The sequence below is a fragment of the Salmo trutta genome, chromosome 4 (assembly GCF_901001165.1).
Source record: "Salmo trutta chromosome 4, fSalTru1.1, whole genome shotgun sequence".
Classification (NCBI taxonomy): domain Eukaryota; kingdom Metazoa; phylum Chordata; class Actinopteri; order Salmoniformes; family Salmonidae; genus Salmo; species Salmo trutta.
The window spans coordinates 36,200,415-36,223,047 of NC_042960.1; the positions used below are offsets into that span (position 1 = coordinate 36,200,415).

Genomic DNA, 22,633 nt, shown 5'->3' on the forward strand with positions numbered 1-22,633 from the left:
CCGTCTCTGTCGATCTTAGATATATGCCGGGCTGTTATGGAACCCCAATTTCAGGGGACAGGTCTTTAATTTACGGGTCGATGACCCGCCCGTGCACGGTTTTCGGTGTGTTACCTTAGGAAGACAGGGACAGATTTTTGGATCCGGCTCGAAGGACCAATTGCTATGAGAATTATGTTCTCAATGTTCATAAACTGAACTTCAATTCAAATACTCCGTCTGCAACTCAGAGTTCATCAAGTTCTGGTTTAAATAAAACAGACAGAATTCCCAGCTTACAATAGTCAAGAATGTTTATTCACGAGGGCGCTCTGCAGTTCATATACAAAGACATCAATTATATACCAGGCTTCTTATTTATGCACACACATACACACAAACATTAAGGAGAGTTAGTTATCTTCTTCCCCAGAACTCTCAACACTGTAGAGCATTACCCAGCCGACAGTTTCATTCCTCTGAGATTAGGGAAACCTTGAGGGGTACTCCCTCTCATATCATAAACCCTCAGAGTTCAAGCTAGGGCAGGTCAACCACAGTTTAACGGTTCTTGGTGTTTACTTAAACACACACACCAACATTCCTCTCTTCCCCAGTCCAACCTAGTTAGATTTATGCTGAACATTTTAGTTACTCATTATACAGGCTACATAACATTTACATTTACGTCATTTAGCAGATGCTCTTATCCAGAGCGACTTACAAATAAACCATATCACTAATAATTAGGTTTCAGGGTGGAATTATTTAATCATTCTTTTTAAACATCGAAGAATTTCTATCAGCTAGTGATAATGCCTGTTTGTTTTTTTTGTTGTTTTTTTTACATGCAAAATGACTTGTAGATCAATGACTGTCAACACAATGACATGCTTAGTTCGACACTGAAGAAGAGGACGCAGTTGTCACAAAGATTAGGTATTTTTGGAACTGATGCATATCGGTGAATTGTTACATCCCTAATTGATTGTGATATTGATTTATTAATCAGGTGAGAAGCAGGCAGCCACCCATGTGTCCTTGGACCAGGAGTTTGACCGGGACCTAGCTGCCATGTGGCAGGACCTCGAGGAGCAGGTGGTTGCCGCCGCAAAACGTGGGGTCGTTCCAGCAACGTTTCAACCCACCCAGTGCTGCCTGAACAGTCAGACGGACAACCTCCGCTTCCCACTTGCTGTTGTGGAGGGTAACTACACTAGCACTCCTGTCTCTCATCCCTCCTCCTTTTAGCACGGCTTTTTTTTCTTATCCCACTCCCTCATCTCTCTCTTTCTTCTATTCAACTATACGTCTGATTAGCTTGATAGTTAGCCCACTCAGACAACCCTTCACCTACAACCACACGCACATTATAAATAGTATTGATTTCACTATCCTCACATACAGTGCCTTTAGGAAAGTAATCAGACACCTTGACTTTTAACACATTTTTTCCCTCATCAATCTACACACACTACCCCATAATGACAAAGCAAAAACAGTTTTCTGTCCTTTTTTGCAAATGTACACTATCGTTCAAAAGTTTGGGGTCATTTAGAAATGTTCTTGTTTTTGAAAGAAAAGCACTTTTTTTGTCCATTAAATTAACATCAAATTGATCAGAAATACAATGTAGACAATGTTGTAAATGACTTGTAGCTGGAAACGGCAGTTTTTTTTAATGGAATAGCTACATAGCTGTACACTGGCCCATTATCAGCAACCATCACTCCTGTGTTCCAATGGCACGTTGTGTTAGCTAATCCAAGTTTATCATTTTAAAGGCTAATTGATCGTTAGAAAACCCTTTTGCAATTATGTTAGCACAACTGAAAACTGTTGTTCTGATTAACCTCTCTGGGGTATGTGGGACGATTTCGTCCCACCTACGTAACAGCCACTTCAATCCAGTGGCGCGATTTTTGAATCGTTAGAAATGCTATAACTTCAATTTCTCAAACATATGACTATTTCACAGCTATTTAAAGACAAGAATCTCGTTAATCTAACCCCACTGTCCGATTTCAAAAAGGCTTTACAACAAAAGCAAAACATTAGATTATGTTAGCAGAGTACCCAGCCAGAAAAAATCTGACACCCATTTTTCAAGCTAGCATATCATGTCACATAAACCCAAACCACAGCTAAATGCAGCACTAACCTTTTATAATCTTCATCAGATGACACACCTAGGACATTGTGTTATACAATACATGCATGTCTGTTCAATCAAGTTCATATTTATATCAAAAACCAGCTTTTTACATTAGCATGTGACGTTCAGAAAAAGCATAACCACCGCAAACTTCCGGTGAATTTACTAACAGTTTGCTAAATTACTCACGATAAACGTTCACAAAAAGCATAACAATTATTTTAAGAATTATAGATACATTACCCCTCTATGCACTCGATATGTCCGATTTTAAAATAGCTTTTCGGATGAAGCACATTTTGCAATAATCTAAGTACATAGCCCGGCATTACAGGGCTAGCTATTTAGATACCCACCCAGTTCAGCCTCCACCAAAATCACATTTCCTATAAGAAAAATGTTCTTACCTTGCTTGTTCTTCATCAGAATACACTGCCAGGACTTCTACTTCAATAACAAATGTTGGTTTGGTCCCAAATAATCCATCGTTATGTTCCAACAGCGACGTTTTGTTCGTGAGTTCTAGAATGCTTTTTCACGGTCCCGCGCATGGCGCGTTGGCTTGTCAAAAATGTCTAAATATTCCATTACCGTACTTCGAAGCATGTCAACCGCTGTTTAAAACAAATTTTTATGCCATTTATGTCGTAGAGAAGTGATAATATTCCGACCGGGAGTATGCATTGAGCCTAAACAGCCGAATAAAATTTCTCCTCAGAAGCGACTCATGCACGCGCATCATTGAAAGGTCCTCCGAGCATCCACTTACAAAAGGCGATAATATATTTCAACCTGAGGTTCCCTCGTAAACCTTCAGTTATTTCGCGGGCTCTGAGAGCCTATTGGAGCCCTGGGAATTGTCACGTTACAGCTAAGATCCTTACTTTTCAATAAAAAGAGGTAAGACGCACGACTCCTTGTCAGACAGGGTACTTCCTGCTTGAAGCCTTGTCAGGTTTTTGCCTGCCATAGGAGTTCTGTTATACTCACAGACACCATTCAAACAGTTTTAGAAAATTCAGAGTGTTTTCTATCCAAACCTGAACAATAATATGCATATTCTAGCTTCTGAGTTGGTGTAGGAGGCAGTTAAAAATGGGAACATATTTTTTCCAAAATTCTCAATACTGCCCCCTATACCAAACAGGTTAAAGGAGCAAGAAAACTGGCCTTATTTTGACTAGTTGAGTAACTGGAGCATTAGCATTTGTGGGTTCGATAACAAAATGGCCAGAAACAAAGACCTTTCTTCTGCAGAAACTCGTCAGTCTATTCTTGTTCTGAGAAATGAAGGAGGCCCCGGTGCACAACTGAGCAAGAAGACAAGTATGTTGGACTGTCTAGTTTGAGAAACGGACGCCTCACAAGTCCTCAACTGGCAGCTTCATTAAATAGTACCCACAAAACACAAGTCTCAACGTCAGCTGTGAAGAGGCGACTCCAGCACTCTGGTCTCAAACCTGAAAAACTTTCTAAAAACCCGAGTTCCCTTTCTCATTATGGGGTATATTGTGTAGATTGACAATTTTAGTAATTTAATACATTTTAGAAGTTGTCTGTTCTCATCCTGCTCCCTTCCTCTTGTCTCTTCCTTTCGCCACTACCTCGCTATCCCTTTCGCTGCTACCTCCCTTGCTCGGCCCCGCGTTGCTCGCTCGGCGCTCGTCCCCACGTCGCTCGCTCGGCGCTCGGCCATCCCGTCGCTCGCTCGGCCATCCCGGCGCTCGCTCGGCCATCCCGGCGCTCGCTCGGCCTACCCGTCGCTCGCTCGGCCTACCCACCCGCTGCTCGCTCGGCCTACCCACCCGCCACTCGCTCCCCCGCCTCGTCGCTCCCCCGCCTCGTCACTCCCCCTACGTGCCGCTCGCCTCGTCGCTCCCTACGTGTCGCTCCCCTTACGCGTCGCTCGCCTCGCCACTCCCCCTACGCGCCCCTCGCCACTCCCCCTACGCGCCCCTCGCCTCGCCCCCTACGCGCCCCTCGCCTCGCCGCTCCCCCTACCCGTCGATCGCCTCGCCGCTCCCCCTACCCGCCGATCGCCTCGCCGCTCCCCCTACCCGTCGATCGCCTCGCCGCTCCCCCTATCCGCCGATCGCCTCGCCGCTCCCCCTACCCGCCGATCGCCTCGCCGCTCCCCCTACCCGTCGATCGCCTCGCCGCTCCCCCTACCCTCGCCTCGCCGCTCCCCCTACCCTCGCCTCGCCGCTCCCCCTCGCCTCGCCGCTCCCCCTACCCTCGCCCCGCCGCTCGCCCTACCCGCCCCTCGTTGCTCCCTCGCTCCGCCCCTCGTCTCTCGCTCCGCCCCTCGCCTCTCTGTTCCCCCTACCCGTCGATCGCCTGGCCGCTCCCCCTACCCGTCGATCGCCTCGCCGCTCCCCCTACCCTCGCCTCGCCGCTCCCCCTACCCTCGCCTCGCCGCTCCCCCTACCCTCGCCCCGCCGCTCGCCCTACCCGCCCCTCGTCGCTATGCTCCTCGTTGCTCCACCCCTCGTCGCTCCCTCGCTCCGCCCCTCGTCTCTCGCTCCGCCCCTCGCCTCTCCGCTCGCCCTACCCACCGCTCGCCCTACCCACCGCTCGCCCTACCCGCCCCTCGTCGCTCTGCCCCTCGTCGCTCTGCTTCTCGTCGCTCCCCCTACCCGCCTCTCGCTGCTCGCCCTACCCGCCCCTCGTCGCTCGCTCTACCCGCCCTTCGTCACTCCGCCCCTCGTCGCTCGCCTCTGTTGCTCGCTCTACCCGCCCCTCCTCGCTCGCGCATTCTCTCGCTCTGCCCCTCGTCGTTCGCTCACCACTCGCGCATTCTCTCGCTCTGCCCCTCGTCGCTCGCTCTACCCTCGTCGCTCGCTCGATCTGCCCCTCATTTCTCTCTCTCTCTCTTTCTAGAACCCATCATAGTTGAGGTGGTGTTCCGGAACCCTCTGAAGGTTCCACTTGTTCTCTCTGACCTCTCGCTGCTCTGGAAGTTCACACTCAAAGACTTCAATCGACCGCAACCGCAGGAAGACTCGGTCGGAGATGCTGTGGCCATCAGCAACGAGAAGGAGGCCAGCGTTCCCAGGGTAAGAGTGTGTGTTACCTTTGGTCTTTGAGGCTACAGTGCTGTAAGAGCAGGGTCGTATCATAAGTACACACTGAAACAAAAACACCTTTTTCTTATTGGATAAGTCCCTCACAGTTTGTTCTCTTTCGTTTGGTGCCTGTTGAATATGACCCTACTATTCTTCAATCGGCTCATATGTCTGCAAATGTCATCAGCAGGCTCATTTAACCTCTACTTTTTACAATCCCTCTTGCTGCAGACCCCACAGAAAGATGACGTCATTGCCACAGAAGTCATCCCAGAGTTCTACCTGAGCCCTGAGGAGACGAAATTGGTAAGCTGACTTTTATGATTCTCTAGTTCTCTCTTCTTGCTGTCTTTCCCCTCTCTCGCCCTAATTCTCTCTGTCCGACCCACAGTCTCTTCTTTTTCTTCTTAAAAGTCTCTATCAATTTCTTCTCTTTCTGATTCCTCTGTCTCCTCCCTCAGGCTCGTCTGAAGCTGCTGCCCCACCAGACAGGTCAGCTCAACATCCTGGGTCTAGTCTATAACCTGGCCTCTACCTCCTCTACTGGAGACACTACTATCAACAGCACCGCAGCCTCACAGAGCGAAGGTAACATACACATGGTCATGCAGTCACACACAGTGAAACCAGTACTATAATTAAGCAATAAGGCCCGAGGGTGTGTGGTATATTGCCAATATACCATGGCTAAGGGCTGTACTTAGCACAGCTTACCTGGATACAGACCTTAGCTGTGGTATATTGGCCATATACCACAAACCCCCGAGGTGCCTTATTGCTATTATAAACTGGTTACCAACGTAACTAGACCAGTAAATAGTAATTTTCTGTCATTCGCGAGGAATAGGATCTGATATACCACGGCTTTCAACCAATTAGCATTCAGGGCTTGAACCACCTGGTTTATAATCTTGTTTTGGTCCCTCTCACTTGACCGTTGTGGTTGCGGTCCTCTCAACAGGTCCCTCAGCGGCAGAGGGGACATCAGTTCGTGGTCGACAGGACCTAGAGATCCAGGGACCGCGGTTGAACCAGACCAAAGAGGAGAAGACCTCAGTTAGCCACGGTCCTGACCGACGTCTTGACCCCACCATCACCCCTCCCATGCCCCTGCTAGAGGTATTCTCAATTCCAAATCAACCCTTAGCCCCTTGATCTCTACGTCCCTACTCACTGGACACTTCTGTAGATCTGAGAGGATTGGATTGGTGGAAGTAATTATTAGATTCACAGGAATGGCTAGGGGGTGAATGTTTGATTCAGGGCTCGTCCTTTATCCTCTGCTGTCTGCCCTTCTCTTTCCCTGTATGACTGATGTTTTCACACCAGCGATGTGAATTGGTCTATGGTAGATTTCATCTACGTTTTTCCCCATCTACTTTTTCAATTTCTGCGATGTATTACCATTTAGATTGAACTGGGCAGTATATAAGTAATTATGGGATGGATTCAGACTAGTCTATATTCAAATGACTGGCAGCCAAGTCCCTCCCTATCACTGCTTTATTTATCTGCCAGTCTCCTGAGAAGGACTGTTACACTGTAACTGGTCACACACTAACTAACCTCACTCTGTCCCCATTTCTCTATCACCATCCCACCCCTCTTCCCCCCCCCCCCCCCCCAGGTATTCTTCCTCCAGTTCCCTACTGCCCTGCTATGTGGTGAGATCAGGAAGGCTTACGTGGAGTTCTGTAACGTGAGTCGCGTTACCCTGTGTGGCCTGCGGGTGGCGTCCACGCACCCAGACTTCTTTACCTTTGGAAGCTCCTCCTTAGCCACACCTCTCACCCCCCTCAGCCCCACCTCTTTTGAAAACTGCTCCGCCTACAAGACCCTGGCCACACCCCCTGGCGCCACCCCCGGGTCCGTTGCCGCGGTGACATTGGTTTCAGAGGGGGACTTTGGGTCAGGGATAGGGTTGAGGGGAGGAGGAGTGTCCGGTACGGGGGGTAAAGGGATAACGGAGATCCCTCTAGGAGAGGGGACACTAAAGCCTGGAGAATCTACCCAGCTGCCCCTGTGGCTGAGAGGACCAGACCAGGAAGGAGTCCACGAGATCCACTTCCTGTTCTACTACGAGAGCGCTGAGCAGGGAGGCAAGATCAGGTAGGATATTCACTACACAAGCCAAGATCAGGTATGGGAGAGTTATTCAAGAACAAAGTATGATACGCACTACATACTGAAAAGCCACATTTAGAACAGCCATTGAAGCAGGGGAGAGAATCCAAATCAGGTAGGGGAGAGCGAAAGAGCATCCTTTCATAATCCGATAGGGCAGAGTTATTCAAGAGAGAAGCCTGTTACTCATCGCACATTAGGCCTACACCAGCCATCCAGAAAGGGGAGAGAGAGCTGCCTGTTAATCAGGTAGAAGAGAGAGCAGGCTATTTTATTCAGGTAGGACCGTGGGGAAGCTGCCTGATGCAAGACATGAATGCAAGAAACTATCTCATTATATAAAATAAAAGATGGGATGGAGCTGATGGAATCCTCAAAAAAATTGTGAAAGCTGCCTACGTTTGAAGTCTTAACACAAGACAGCTCAAGTTAAGATCAGGTAGAGGAAGAGAAGACTGGTATTCACTCATTACTCAATACACATTGCGCAAGCCAAATAGTGTAATACGAAAGCGCTAAGGGGAGAAAGTAGCCTTTTATATTCAGGTAGGGGAGAGGCATAGGGAGAGTTGAAGATTATTCACTAGTACACGAACCAAGGAGTGGAACATGGAAGAGATTCCTCATGTCTCTTCTCCAATTGTATTAAATGATAAAATTATATATGAATTAAGTAAAAAAAAAAAATTACGTTAGTCTCTTTCAGTGGTAATTTCACACATTTTAGAGCAAATATTCTGTTAGAGTGGACTTGATGGGTGTAATCAAGCAGTAGAAAACTTACGATGAGTACCGGCCAAACTTAATCACTGCCTGAAGCATATTATGTATCATTTCAATACAGGTGTGTATTTCTAAGTGGTTCTTGGAATCATTGTTCTTCCTCTGTCAACCATGGTTACCTGCAAGGAAACGCGTGCCGTCGTCATTGCTTTGCACAAAAGGGCTTCACAGGCAAGGATATTGCTGCCAGTAAGATTGCACCTAAATCAACCATTTATCGGAACTTCAAGGAGAGCGGTTCAATTGTTGTGAAGATAACTTCAGGGTGCCCAAGAAAGTCAAGCAAGTGCCAGGACCGTCTCCTAAAGTTGATTCAGCTGTGGGATCGGGGCACCACCAGTACAAAGCTTGCTCAGGAATGGTAGCAGGCAGGTGAGAGTGCATTTGCACGCACAGTGAGGCGAAGACTTTTGGAGGATGGCCTGGTGTCAAGAAGGGCAGCAAAGAAGTCACTTCTTTCCAGGAAAAACATCAGGGACAGACTGATATTCTGCAAAAGGTACAGGGATTGGACTGCTGAGGACTGGGGTACAGTCATTTTCTCGGATGAATCCCCTTTCCGATTGTTTGGGGCATCCGGGAAAAGCTTGTCCGGAGAAGACGAGGTGAGCACTACCATCGGTCCTGTGTCATGCCAACAGTAAAGCATCCTGAGACCATTCATGTGTGGGGTTGCTTCTCAGCCAAAGTAGTGGGCTCACTCACAATTTTGCCTAAGAACACAGCCATGAATAAAGAATGGTACCAACACATCCTTCAAGAGCAACTTCTCCTAACCATCCAGGAACAGTTTGGTGACGAACAATGCCTTTTCCTGCATGATGGAGCACCTTGCCATAAGGCAAAAGTGATAACTAAGTGGCTCGGGGAACAAAACATCAATTTTTGGGTCCATGGCCAGGAAACTCCCCAGACCTTAATCCCATTGAGAACTTGTGGTCAATCCTCAAGAGGCGGGTGGACAAACAAACCCACAAATTCTGACAAACTCCAAGCATTGATTATGCAAGAATGGGCTGCCATCAGTCAGGATGTGGCCCAGAAGTAAATTGAAAGCATGCCAGGACGGATTGCAGAGGTCTTGAAAAAGAAGGGTCAACACTGCAAATATTGACTTTTTTTTATGTTGCTCCTTTGCACCCCAGTATCTCTACTTGCACATTCATCTTCTGCACATCTACCATTCCAGTGTTTAATAGCTGAATTTTAATTACTTGGCCACTACGGCCTATTTATTGCCTTACCTCCCTAATCTTACCTAATTTGCACACACTGTATATAGATTTTTTTCTGTTGTGTTATTGACTACTTCTGTTTATTCCATGTGTAACTCTGTGTCGCACTGCTTTGCTTTATCTTGGCCAGGTCGCAGTTGTAAATGAGAACTTGTTCTCAACTGGTTCAATAAAGGTGAAATAAAATAAAAAATTTGCTCATTGGAGATCAAATTAGGGCACTTTTGAAAAGCCACTTTAGAAAGTAATACTTTTTTCTCCTCATAAAGGACCTTTCACATCTTACAGAATGTGCCTGATCTGTTTAAATTAAATTGTTTACTTTTAACTTGGTTTCCGTAGTTTCAATTATGGTGAGCCTGCTGCATTACTAAGCATGACGATTATGAGCTGAAAATGCATTACATGAACTCAATCTCTTTCCTCATCTCGTTCCCTCCACCCATTTCTCTTTTTACCATCCCTCCATCTAACTTCTGCTCTCCTTCTGTCACTCCACTCACGTTCTTTGCTTTCCTCCATCTCAAACCCCTCTCTCTCCCCCTCCTTACCCCCCTGCCCCTTCTCTCTATTTCCCTCCCCCTCTCTCTGACACCCCCCCAGTCACAGGGTGTTGCGTCACACAGTATTTATTTGTGCCAGTCGTTCGCTGTCTGTTCGGGCCACAGCTTGCCGTAGTAACACACTCCCTGAGGAGGAGGAGGAGAGGAACGGCAGCATGCTGGTCTTTGTTGACGTGGAGAACATCAACTCGGTGAGCTCAACACTCATGCGCACACAAGCATGCTATATATACACACACACTAACACGTTCCATTGTAATACTCATACACACACATGCTATTTCAGTCTCTCTCTATTTCAGTCACACAATCACTCGCAGTTAAGCTAATTTTTGATGGAACATTGTTATTCAAGGTTCCGCTTTTGTGTTCTGTACAGGCATGCTGATGTGGATGTAAAGATTTGATGTACACATGAATGTTATGACAGACATTGATGTTCAATGTGTTGACTTTAAATGCTGGTCGTTATGATACGTATTCGCGCTCTCTCTTTCTACAGAGCGAGGCTGGGGTGCGTGAGTTTCACATTGCACAAGTCTCTAGCAGCAGTAAACAGTGGAGACTACACAAGTGTATAAACCCAGCAGAAGACAAAGGTTTGTCCCTCTCTGCTCTCCGTAGCCCTCTCAGAAGGGACTACAAATAGTCTTAAACTCATTTACAGGATGACTGACATTTCGGTCTCAGCTTTTGATTTGTGCATTTCCATTCAAAGATGTTTGACTTAAGAAGTTTGTTTGTTTGGCGTTTCAATCTTTTCTCTCAATTATTTAGCTCGGTGTCTTTCCGTTATATAATTTTGAAGGATTTGATTTAGGTTTTTGTGTTGCTGAGGAGTCTATCACTAGGTGATATGCTGTCTGTGGAAACTAAGTAATTTCCTAGTTAGCAATGTGGCAGCAGGCAGACTGGCTTAGGAACATTTCACTTCATCCACTGGTTTGGTTTGTTGAGTTGTGTTGCATAGCTGTTAAGTTCATTAGATAGATGCCTTTTGGTGGTTTGATCAGTGAGGTTCACTTGTTTGGAGGGTGGCTACCTTGATTGGGCTATCTAGTTTATTTAATTTATCCTTTGTTTAACTAGGCAAGTAAGAACAAATTCTTATTTACAATGACGGCCAAACCCGGACGACACTGGGCCAATTGTGCGCCGCCCTATGGGACCCCCAATCACTGCCGGATGTGATGCAGCCTGGATTTGAACCAGGTACTGCAGTGATGCCTCTTGCACTGAGATGCAGTGTCTTAGACTACTGCGCAACTTGGGAGCCCTTCATTTGGTAGGGTACTGAATATTCTATGCTCCTAAGTCGCAGAACATTTTAGAATCACATTTTAGTCATTTAATAGACAGTCTTATCCAGAGGGGCTTACAATTGGTGTCTTTTTATACTATCCTATAGTTATGCGACCGCCCCCCATTCAGCCACAAGCGTTAGTGAGGTGGGTACTGTTGGGTGATTAGGCCTAGCTCGCAGTCGGCATTCCAATTCATCCCGAAGGTGTTCGATTGGGTTGAGGTCAGGGCTCTATGCAGGCCAGTTAAGTTTTTCCACACCGATCTCGACAAACCATTTCTGTTTGGACCTGGCTTTGTGCACGGGGGTCTGGGGCTGTTTTTCATGTTTCGGCTAGGCCCCTTAGTTCTAGTGAAGCAAAATCTTAACGCTATAGCATACAATGACATTCTAGATCATTCTGTGCTTCCAACATTGTGGCAACAGTTTGGGGAAGACCCTTTCCTGATTCAGCATGACCCGTTCCAGTAAAGGACCTTGTGAAGATGCTGGAGGAAACGGGTACAAAAGTATCTTTTTCCACAGTAAAACGAGTCCTATATCTACATAACTTGAAAGGCCGCTCAGCAAGGAAGAAGCCGCTGCGCCAAAACCGCAATAAAAAAGCCAGACTACGATTTGCAACTGCACATGGGGTCATGAATAGTACTTTTTTGGAGAAATGTCCTCTGGTCTGAGGAAACAAAAATAGAACTGTTTGGCCATAATGACCATTGTTATGTTTGGAGGAAAAGGGGGGTAGCTTGCAAGCTGAAGAACACCATCCCAACCGTGAAGCACGGGGGTGGCAGCATCATGTTGTGGGGGTGCTTTTCTATCAAAAACAAGGACATTTCAAAATACACACACACACTACCATTCAAAAGTTTGGGGTCACTTAGAAATGTCTAAATAAATCAGTGTCACAAGCAAAGCACCCCCTCCATGCTTCATGGTGGGAACCACACATGCGGAGATCATCCGTTCACTTACTTTGCCTCTCACAAAGACACAGCGGTTGGAACCAAAAGTCTCAAATTTGGACTAAACAGACCAAAGGACAGATTCCACCATAATGTCCATTGCTTGTGTTTCTTCGACCAAGCAAATCTCTACTACTTATTGGTGTCCTTTAGTGGTTTCTTTGCAGCAATTTGACCATGAAGGCCTAATTCTCGCAGTCTCGTCTGAACAGTTGATGTTGAGATGTGTCTGTTACTTTAACTCTGAAGCATTTTTTGGGGCTGCAATTTCTGAGGTTGGTAACTGTAATGAACTTATCCTCTGCAGCAGAGGTAATCTCTGGATCTTCCTTTCCTGTGGCGGTCCTCATGAGAGCCAGTTTCATAGCACTTGATGGTTTTTGCGACTGCACTTGAAGAAACTTTCAAAGTTCTTGAAATGTTCCGGATTGACTGACCTTCATAATATGGGCTTGGTCTTTCACCAAATAGGGCTATCTTCTGTTAACCACTCCTACCTTGTCACAACTGATTGGTTCAAATGCATTAAGAAGGAAAGAAATTCCACAAATTAACTTTTAACAAGGCACACCTGTTAATTGAAATACATTCCAGGTGACTACCTCCATGAAGCAGGTTGTGGAAATGCCAAGAGTGTGCAAAGCTGTCATCAAGGCAAAGGGTCGATACTATGAAAAATCTAAAATTGAAAATATATTTTGATTTTGTACCTCTTTTGGTTACTACATGATTCCATATGTGTTATTTCACAGTTTTGATGTATTCACTATTATTCTACAATGTAGAAAATATAAAAAATAATAACCCTGGAATGAGTAGGTGTCCAAAACAGGAACACATTACTAATATTGAGTTGACAGCCTCAATTTGTCAGGGCATGGACTCTAGAAGGTGTCAAAAGCATTCCAAAGGGATTCTGGCCAATGTTGACCAGTGCTTCCCACAGTTGTCAAGTTGACTGGATGTCCTTTGGGTGGTGGACCGTTCTTGATACACACAAACTGTTGAGCATGAAAACCCCAGCAGCGTTGCCGTTCTTGACACACTCACTGGATTAAATAAGTAACATCAATAAGGGATCATAGCTTTAACCTGGTCAGTCTGTCATGGAAAGAGTGTTCCTAATGTTTCGTTGTGTGTGTGTGTGTGTAAACAAAAGTTTTTTACAAATCGATACTTCGAGTTAAATATCATTGTCTAAAAATAATAACGTGATAAGTAACTTGTTTCCCCCCCACCACTATTTGTTAATCACACAAATCGTGCACACACTATCCACTTAGAACAACTGAGCTGCAGATGGCCCTTAATGGTAGTTAGTGAGCTGAAAAGAACAATGTGTTAGAACATTAGATGGCTTTTATAGCTTTGTGTGTGCGCATGCAGGGAGAGCAGCCAACCTGTTAGCTCTCTGAATCATCACCCACTCTTAGACTTTAATTGGTCAACTTAACAATTGACATTTAAAATATGCTCTTTGTTAGCAGTGAAGAGAGCTGGCCTTGTCCGATACAGAGCTAAATCATTTATTAGCATGCCTTCAGACAGTCCAAGGGTGCGTTTTTTTTTCTTTTTTTTTAACTAGGCAAGTCCGTTAAGAACAAATTCTTATTTACAATGACGGCCTACCAAAAGGAAAAAGGCCTCCAGCGGGGACGGGGGCTGGGGTTAAAAATATATGACAACTCACATCACGACAAGCGAGACAACACAAGACTACATAAAGAGACTTAAGACGACAACAACACCATGGCAACAACCCATGACAACACAGCATAGTAGCAACAACATGGCAGCAGCACGAAGCATGGTACAAACATTAGTGGGCACAGATAACAGCACAAAGGGCAAGAAGGTAGAGACAACAATACATGACGCAAAGCAGCCAAAACTGTCAGTAAGTATCCATGATTTGAGTCTTTGAATTAAGACATTGAGATAAAAAAACGGTCCAGTTTGAGTGTTTTGTCGCAGCTCATTCCAGTCGCTGGATGCAGCCAACTGAAAAGACGAGCGACCCAGTGATGTCTGTGCTTTATTTAACAGAATGTGATTGGCAGAACGGGTTTTGTATGTGGAGGATGAGGGTTGCAGTAAATATCTGTGAGGCCTAAGAGGCTTTTATAAATGAGCATCAACCAGTGGTTCTTGCAACTGGTATGTAGAGATGACCAGTTTACAGAGGAGTATAGAGTGCAGTGATGTGTCCTATAAGGAGCATTGGTGGCAATTCTGATGGCCGAATGGTAAAGAACATCTAGCCGCTCGAGAGCACCCTTAGCTGCCGATCTATAATTTATGTCTCTGTAATCTAGCATGGGTAGGATGGTCATCTGAATCAGGGTTAGTTTGGCAGCTGGAGTGAAAGAGGAGCGATTACGATAAAGGAAACCAAGTCTAGGTTTAACTTTAGCCTGCAGCTTTGATATGTGCTGAGAGAAGGACAGTGCACCGTCAAGCCATACTCCCAAGTAGTTGTATGAGGTGACTACCTCAAGCTCTAAACCCTCAGAGGTAGTAATCAAACCTGTGGGGAGAGGGGCATTCTTCTTACCAAACCACATTACCTTTGTTTTGGAGGTGTTCAGAACAAGGTTAAGGGTAGAGAAAGCTTGTTGGACATTCATGTTCATGTAAATTGAGAAGAGCGTGGGCCCTAGGATCGTGCATTGGGGTACACCCTTGGTGACAGGCAGTGGCTGAGACAGCAGCTGCTCTGACTTCATACACTGCACTCTTTGAGAGCGGTAGTTAGCAAACCAGGCCAAAGATCCCTCAGGGACACCAATACTCCTTAGCCGGCCCACAAGAATGTAATGGTCTACCGTATCAAAGGGGCTTTGGCCAAGTCAATAAAAATAGCAGCACAACATTGCTTAGAATCAAGGGCGATGGTGACATTGAGGACTTTTGAGGTTGCAGTGACACATACATAACCTGAGTGGAAACCAGATTGCATACCAGAGAGAATACTGTAGACATCAAGAAAGCAAGTCAATTGATTATTGACAAGTTTTTCCAACACCTTTGGTAAACAGGGCAAAATAGAAATAGACCTGTAACAGTTAGGATCAGCTTGATCTCCCCCTTTAAATAAAGGATGAGCTGTGGCTGCCTTCCAAGCAATGGGAACCTCTCCAGAGAGGAGAGACGGGCTTGGCGATTGTAGGGGCAGCAACCTTACAGAAGAAATTGTTTTTTGGGGGGTCAAATTTAAGGAGCTCCTCTAGCACCTCGGACTCAGTGACCGCCTGCAGGGAGAAACTTTGTAGCAGGGCAGGGGAAAAAGAGAGAGGAGCATCAGGGCTAGTCGCATTAGAAGGGGTGGGAGATGAGGACATGTTGGACAGGCAATGAGTCAAATAGGAATCCTGACTTAATGAAGTGATTTAAAAAGCTCAGCCATGTGCTTCTTGTCAGTAACAACCACATCAACATTAAGGGACATGGGCAGCTGTGAGGACGAGGGTTTATTCTCCAGGTCTTTAATTGTTTTCCAGAACTTATTTGGGTTAGACCCACAGAGAGAACTGCTCCTTAAAGTAACTAACTTTGGCCTTCCGGATAGTCTTAAGTGCACTTATTTCTCATTTGCTTGAATGAGAGCCAGTCAGCCTGAGTGTGTGCCGAGCCTTTCGCCAAATGCAATTCTTGAGGTGGAGTAACTCTGCTAGATCACGGTCGAGCCAGGGGCTGAACCTGTTTTTAATTCTCATTTTCTTTATGGAGGCATGTTTGTTAAGGCCTGAATCAACCTAGGTCTATTTGTCATGTTTGATAATAGAAAGTAAGAATTTCTCGTTGATGTTGATTCAGCATGTCCATTTCATAATTGGTAGTCCTTATGGACATACATTGGCGATGGACACTGTCAACTTGCAGAAGAGCATACTCAGTGACAATATAGCATATATGTAATGGACACTGTCCAATCGCTTGTTGGTGTTGATTTCAGCCTGTCCATTTGGTGATGGAAAATCCCTCATTAAATACATTGGAAATGGACAAATGTAAACTGTCCATTTGCGATTTCTTACAATGGGTGTTTACCGAATTGGACATGCTCTAATATACTACAGAAATGCCCCATTGACTGGCTCGTTGAAGTCGGGATGGCCGAGCAGTGATAATGGTTCCTCTCCATCGCTCGTTGGTCTTGATTTCAGCCTTTCCATTTGATGATGATGATAAATCCCTCATTAAATATATGTACACTGCCAATATATTTTACTGCCATCAGTCAATAAGATATCATACTGACACCAAACTTATACATACTGACACCAAACTCACTTTGTCCAACTCTTTTAGAAGCCAACTATCACGCATTTCAGAGCCGGCCCCCTTCTGTTTAAACCATTAAATAAATAAAAAAGTTACATTCGAGCTGCATGTCCAGTTCTGACATTGAGTAGGCCTAGCTGAGACGGCCCCGAGTTTCGTCTCGATAGGTCATTCGGAGACCGAGCAGCGGCCTTCATTAGGGCTGAAAATTCACTTTTTTTTCGGCCGTTGCTATGGGGTCCCTGAAAGAACTATCGGACAAACATTAGGGTCTGTCTTTATGGGCCGAGGCGGTTTCAATGCACCTAGTCTTGTGATTCTGGGACGTTTCTAAATGTTGTCATTTTTGCAATGTTCAAAATGAATTTAAGTTATTGCAAGTTGTTGAGGCTGTTTCTCGGCCTGAGAACCTCCTAGAGCCACACAACTCACCATGCACTACCGACTTAAGCCCTTGAACAGGTTTATAAAGTTTCAGAGCTCTAGGTCTTTTTTTTTTTACGGTTCGAACGCCGGTAACTATTGCAGGCTCTGTGTGTCTAAGTCCCACACTGTGTCACTCCAGTGTGTGTGTGTGTGTGTGTGTGTGTGTGTGTGTGTGTGTGTGTGTGTGTACAGAAAATCAAGTAGAGCTCCGAAACCCGCCTGAATGGATTCGCCTTAACACGCCGCAACTGGATCTAACTTTTTTGAAGAAAAAAATACTTTTGTTTAACGATCATCAAACGGACGTTGTACGATTTCTCATAAATTATGATAAATAAATGGCTGGTTCTATTTTTCCTTACACTTTAGGTTTATGTACTTTGACAGGAAGCAGTCAAATTAGCACTGTATAACCGTTTTCAATCTTTAATCCCAGAAAATGGGCATTAACTTAAAGCGTTGAGGCCTCAACGCCATCTTGTTTCTGGGATAAAAGTACATTTGGCCAAACCTGTGCTCACCGGGTTTCGTCTTAGTCTTTTCTGTGTACGAGAAATGCCATGTCTGTTTGGTAATGTTTTGTCCATTTGCCATAAACAGCCAGTCGCCATCTGGTGGAAATTTCCAGTAGAGCAGAACATTTTCCAAAAATGTAACATTTTATAACGCGGAAACCAAATGTCCGAGACTTCATTTGATGACTTCCTGGAAGACTGGGCCCTGGGGGATGACCTGGGGCCGTCGGCCTATTTTAATAACACCTGTGGACGTTTATGGGACCGTACATTTGCAAAATGAAGATCCTCATCGATCATATGGGAAATGCCACTCGCGTCCCTTATGTAGGTAATAAGCTTCTAGTGTTAACGTGCAGAAAACCCAGGCTTTTACGAGAGCAGAATCAGTGAAGCAAATATCAGAGCACAAGTCAGAATTGTGGCTAGCAACAGTAGATGGGTCAGGGTGTGTCCATGCACATTTCCAGATATCATCAATAGTAATACAATCAAGGCATGGCAGAGGACCGGGAGAGCTCTGCCGTGTTGATTTATGACATTTGAATGTGCATTCGATAGCAACAAGATCATATTATACATCAGGTAACATGAATACAAAGCCGGCGAGAGGTGGTTAGAATAGGATGGGAGGCCAAAAGTCTGTATAACCAATAGAGAGTCAAGAGTCCCGAGTGTGGGAACAAAGTCTGTCCCACGGTTGGGTAAAGAAAGTTTGTAGTCAAAGCATGCAGGAGGCAAATAGCAAAATGCACAAGAAAAAATATATAACTATTGGGGGCTGCCATTGTAAGTTCAGAGTTACTCGCCCCAACAGTACCTATGTGCTGGAGGTGAGCAAAAGCTCGGAAGAGAGGGGGGAGTGTGGTGGGGGTACCTGTACCAGACGGGGCGACAACCAGGACAGACTTTGAACAGATCACCAGGTGGAATCCAAGCAGCAGTGCAGCAGGCAACTGGAGTAGGTGTCACACACACACTTGGGAAAAGCTTTTATTTCTGGAGGCAGATTTCTTGTATTACATTTTCTTTCAGCTGATGGTCTCTGAACAGCAGGAGGGGGCTTCCATGCCCCTGGATTTGGGTGGGGTAGCCTGCCATTTGTTGGGCTCATGCTTCGACACCTCACTTCACACCTCAGTGCTAATTGAAGTTGTATCTGGTCTGTCTCAGTTACAGGTTGGATGGTGTCCTTGGTAGTATTAATCCTTCCAGGTAATGTTGTCCAAAATTAGGTTGTAGGTTTGGAGTTTTGATCTTGAGGGAAGGTTTTGCTGTGGGGGGTAGCATGATGTCCTTCCTGAAAAAAATCCAAGTTTAAAACATGTTGGAAAATGTGAGAGCTCACATGCAGCTGTCTATCTCTCTCTCTCCCCGTCACTGTGTATATATAGCTGTGCATATGCAGTGTGTGTCATGATCATGATACTTTGATAGTTGTTCTTAGAGGCTTTCTGAGTTACTGTAAGAATGCTGTTCCAGAGTGTTTGTTAGAGTTCAGAGAGGGAGAGGAAGGTCTTTCTTTCATCCTCCTCTTGTCATTCCAGACTGCAAACTCACCAGCAGAGAGAGAGGAAAGCTGTGCTTCAGAGCAACACGATGCAAACCCCTGCAAGGTAACATGACACGCATGCATCACACACACTACCAGCAATATCAGTCAAAATGGAGAGTCTCTTTTCTCTCTAATGCCTGTTTTTAACTTCTGTTTTTCAGTTCCTTTGAAGGCAGTAGAGAAATACACATTTGCAGACCTGAGCCTTGGGAATGAACTGGTATGTGGAGGAAACACATTGTTGTTATCTGTGAATGTCAATGCTGTCGTGTTATTGCGGGGCCTTCCCTGTAGCTCAGTTGGTAGAGCATGGTGTTTGCAACGCCAGGGTTGTGGGTTCGTTTCCCACGGGGGGCCAGCACAAAAAAAAAAAAAAAATGTATGAAATGTATGCATTCACTACTGTAAGTCGCTCTGGATAAGAGCGTCTGCTAAATGACTAAAATGTAAATGTATTGATGTGAATGCATTATGAAAAAGAAAATAAACCATATCAGCCTTTCCCTTCCTCTCTATGTCTGGTGTCTCCTCTCCTCAGATCATCACCTCCACCACTCCATGTGCAGATTTCTTCTTCCGGAGGTGCCAGCCCTTGGAGTCTCTGAGACCTCCTGTTGCCATGGAGACACAGGGGAGACATTCCAGGAGTCAGGGGGTGGGGCATGGGGGTGGGGCCAAGGATATAGCGGGCGTGGTCAGGAAGTGCAACGAGGTGGACCTCGACATCATCATCCTCTGGAAGGTAAAACCACAGAATTAAAGGGACTCTTACCATTACTAAACTCACCAAAAAAAGAAACGTCCCTTTTTCAGGACCCTGTCTTTCAAAGATAATTCGTAAAAATCCAAATAACTTCACAGATCTTCATTGTAAAGGGTTTAAACACTGTTTCCCATGCTTGTTCAATGAACCATAAACAATTAATGAACATGCACCTGTGGAACGGTCGTTAAGACACCAACAGCTTACAGACTGTAGGCAATTAAGGTCACAGTTATGAAAACACTAAAGAGGCCTTTGTACTGACTCTGGAAAAATACCAAAAGAAAGATTCCCAGGGTCCCTGCTCATCTGTGTGAACGTGCCTTAGGCATGCTGCAAGGAGGCATGGGGACTGCAGATGTGGCCAGGGCAATAAATTGCAATGTCCCTACTGTGAGATGCCTAAGACAGCACTACAGGGAGACAGGACGGTACATCCGAACATCACACCTGCGGGACAGGTACAGGATGGCAACAACAACTGCCCGAGTTACACCAGGAATGCACAATCCTGAGGCTGGACTGAGGGCTTGAAGGCCTGTTGTAAGGCAGGTCCTCACCAGACATCACCGACGACAACGTCGCCTATGGGCACAAACCCACCGTCACTGGACCAGACAGGACTGGCAAAAAGTGCTCTTCACTGACGGGTCACAGTTTTGTCTCACCAGGGGTGATGGTCGGATTCGCGTTTATCGTCGAAGGAATGAGCGTTACACCAAGGCCTGTACTCTGGAGCGGGATTGATTTTTGGAGGTGGAGGTCTGGGGCGGTGTGTCACAGCATCATCGGACTGAGCTTGTTGTCGTTGCAGGCAATCTCAACGCTATGTGTTACAGTGAAGACATCCTCCTCCCTCATGTGGTACCCTTCCTGCAGGATCATCCTGACATGACCCTCCAGCATGACAGTGCCACCAGCCATACTGCTCGTTCTGTGCGTGATTTCCTGCAAGACAGGAATGTCAGTGTTCTGCCATGGCCAGCGAAGAGCCCGGATCTCAATTGAGCACGTCTGGGACCTGTTGGATCGGAGGGTGAGGGCTCGGCAGAAATGTCCGGGAACTTGCAAGTGCCTTGATGGAAGAGTGGGGTAACATTTCACAGCAAGAATTGGCAAATCTGGTGCAGTCCATGAGGAGGAGATGCACTGCAGTACTTAACCTGTTAGGGCTAGGGGGCAGTATTTACACGGCCGGATAAAAAACGTACCCGATTTAATCTGGTTACTACTCCTGCCCAGTAACTAGAATATGCATATAATTATTGGCTTTGGATAGAAAACACCCTAAAGTTTCTAAAACTGTTTGAATGGTGTCTGTGAGTATAACAGAACTCATATGGCAGGCAAAAACCTGAGAAGATTTCATGCCGGAAGTGGCCTGTCTGACAAGGTGTCGTTCTTCTTGTCTCTGTTTATTGAAGAGTCAGGATCTTAGCTATAACGTGACACTTCCTACGGCTCTCAGAGCCCGGGAAAAAGCTGAACGATATCGAGGCAGCCTCTGGCTGAAACACATTATCGCCTTTGCCAAGTGGCCGATCAGAGGACAAAGGGCTTAGGCGCATGCCCGAGTCGACCCAGTGATATATTTTCTTTCGTCTGTTTACCTAATTGCAGATTCCCGGTCGGAATATTATCGCTTTTTTACAAGAAAAATGGCATAAAAATTGATTTTAAACAGCGGTTGACATGCTTCGAAGTACGGTAATGAAATATTTAGAAATCTTTTGTCACGAAATGCGCCGTGCGCATGACCCTTATTTACCATTCGGATAGTGTCTTGAACGAACGAACAAAACGCCGCAGTTGGAACATAACTATGGATTATTTGGGACCAAACCAACATTTGTTATTGAAGTAGAAGTCCTGGGAGTGCATTCGGACGAAGAACAGGAAAGGTAATCAAACTTTTCTAATAGTAAATCGGAGTTTGGTGAAGGCTAAACTTGCTGGGTGTCTAAATAGCTAGCCCTGTGATGCCGGGCTATCTACTTAGCTTTTCGGTGAAACACATTTTGCAATATTCTATTTTAAAATCGGACATATCGAGTGCATAGAGGAGTTCTGTATCTATAATTCTTAAAATAATTGTTATGCTTTTTGTGAACGTTTATCGTGAGTAATTTAGTAAATTGTTAGTAAATTCGCCGGAAGTTTGCGGGGGGTATGCTAGTTCTGAACTTCACATGCTAATGTAAAAAGCTGGTTTTTGATATAAATATGAACTTGATTGAACAAAACATGCATGTATTGTATAACATAATTTCCTAGGTGTGTCATCTGATGAAGATCATCAAAGGTTAGTGCTGCATTTAGCTGTCTTCTGGGTTTTTGTGACATTATATGCTAGCTTGAAAAATGGGTGTCTGATTATTTCTGGCTGGGTACTCTGCTGACATTATCTAATGTTTTGCTTACGTTGTAAAACCTTTTTGAAATCGGACAGTGTGGTTAGATTAACGAGAGTCTTGTCTTTAAATAGCTGTAAAATAGTCATATGTTTGAGAAATTGAAGTAATAGCATTTCTAAGGTATTTGAAAATCGCGCCACAGGATTCAACTGGCTGTTAAGTAGGTGGGACGATTTGGTGCCACCTGCCCTAGAGAGGTTAATGCAGTTGGTGGCCACACCAGATGGTCACAGTGAGAGGACGTTGTCTTTTTTTGCTGAGTTTACTTAGTAGTAGTACGATTATTACTAGTATTAATACGACTACAGAATTTAAATAGACCTCTAATGCGATTAATACTAGTATTGTACTAGCTAGTAGCCGTATATAGGGCTGTGGTATTACACTGAGTATACAAAACATTAGCAACACCTGCTCTTTCCATGACAGACTGACCAGGTGAACGATCCCTTATTGATGTCACTTGTTAAATCCACTACAATCAGTTTAGATGGGGAGGAGACAGGC

The 22,633-nt window shown here is 45.3% G+C and overlaps 1 protein-coding gene across 3 annotated transcripts in view; it reads left to right on the forward strand.

Moving 5' to 3' along the window:
- The window catches only part of LOC115192302 (trafficking protein particle complex subunit 8), a 95,332-nt gene that overhangs the window by 57,464 nt on the left and 15,235 nt on the right, over positions 1 to 22,633 (forward strand). For all 3 annotated transcript variants that reach the window (XM_029750635.1, XM_029750637.1, XM_029750636.1), the window contains 11 exons: positions 992 to 1,186; positions 5,015 to 5,190; positions 5,431 to 5,505; positions 5,661 to 5,787; positions 6,161 to 6,318; positions 6,827 to 7,308; positions 9,945 to 10,095; positions 10,407 to 10,503; positions 18,942 to 19,010; positions 19,111 to 19,169; positions 19,488 to 19,691. In XM_029750635.1, the coding sequence (XP_029606495.1) occupies positions 992 to 1,186; positions 5,015 to 5,190; positions 5,431 to 5,505; positions 5,661 to 5,787; positions 6,161 to 6,318; positions 6,827 to 7,308; positions 9,945 to 10,095; positions 10,407 to 10,503; positions 18,942 to 19,010; positions 19,111 to 19,169; positions 19,488 to 19,691 (1,793 nt within the window). The remainder of the gene's footprint in view (positions 1 to 991; positions 1,187 to 5,014; positions 5,191 to 5,430; positions 5,506 to 5,660; positions 5,788 to 6,160; positions 6,319 to 6,826; positions 7,309 to 9,944; positions 10,096 to 10,406; positions 10,504 to 18,941; positions 19,011 to 19,110; positions 19,170 to 19,487; positions 19,692 to 22,633) is intronic.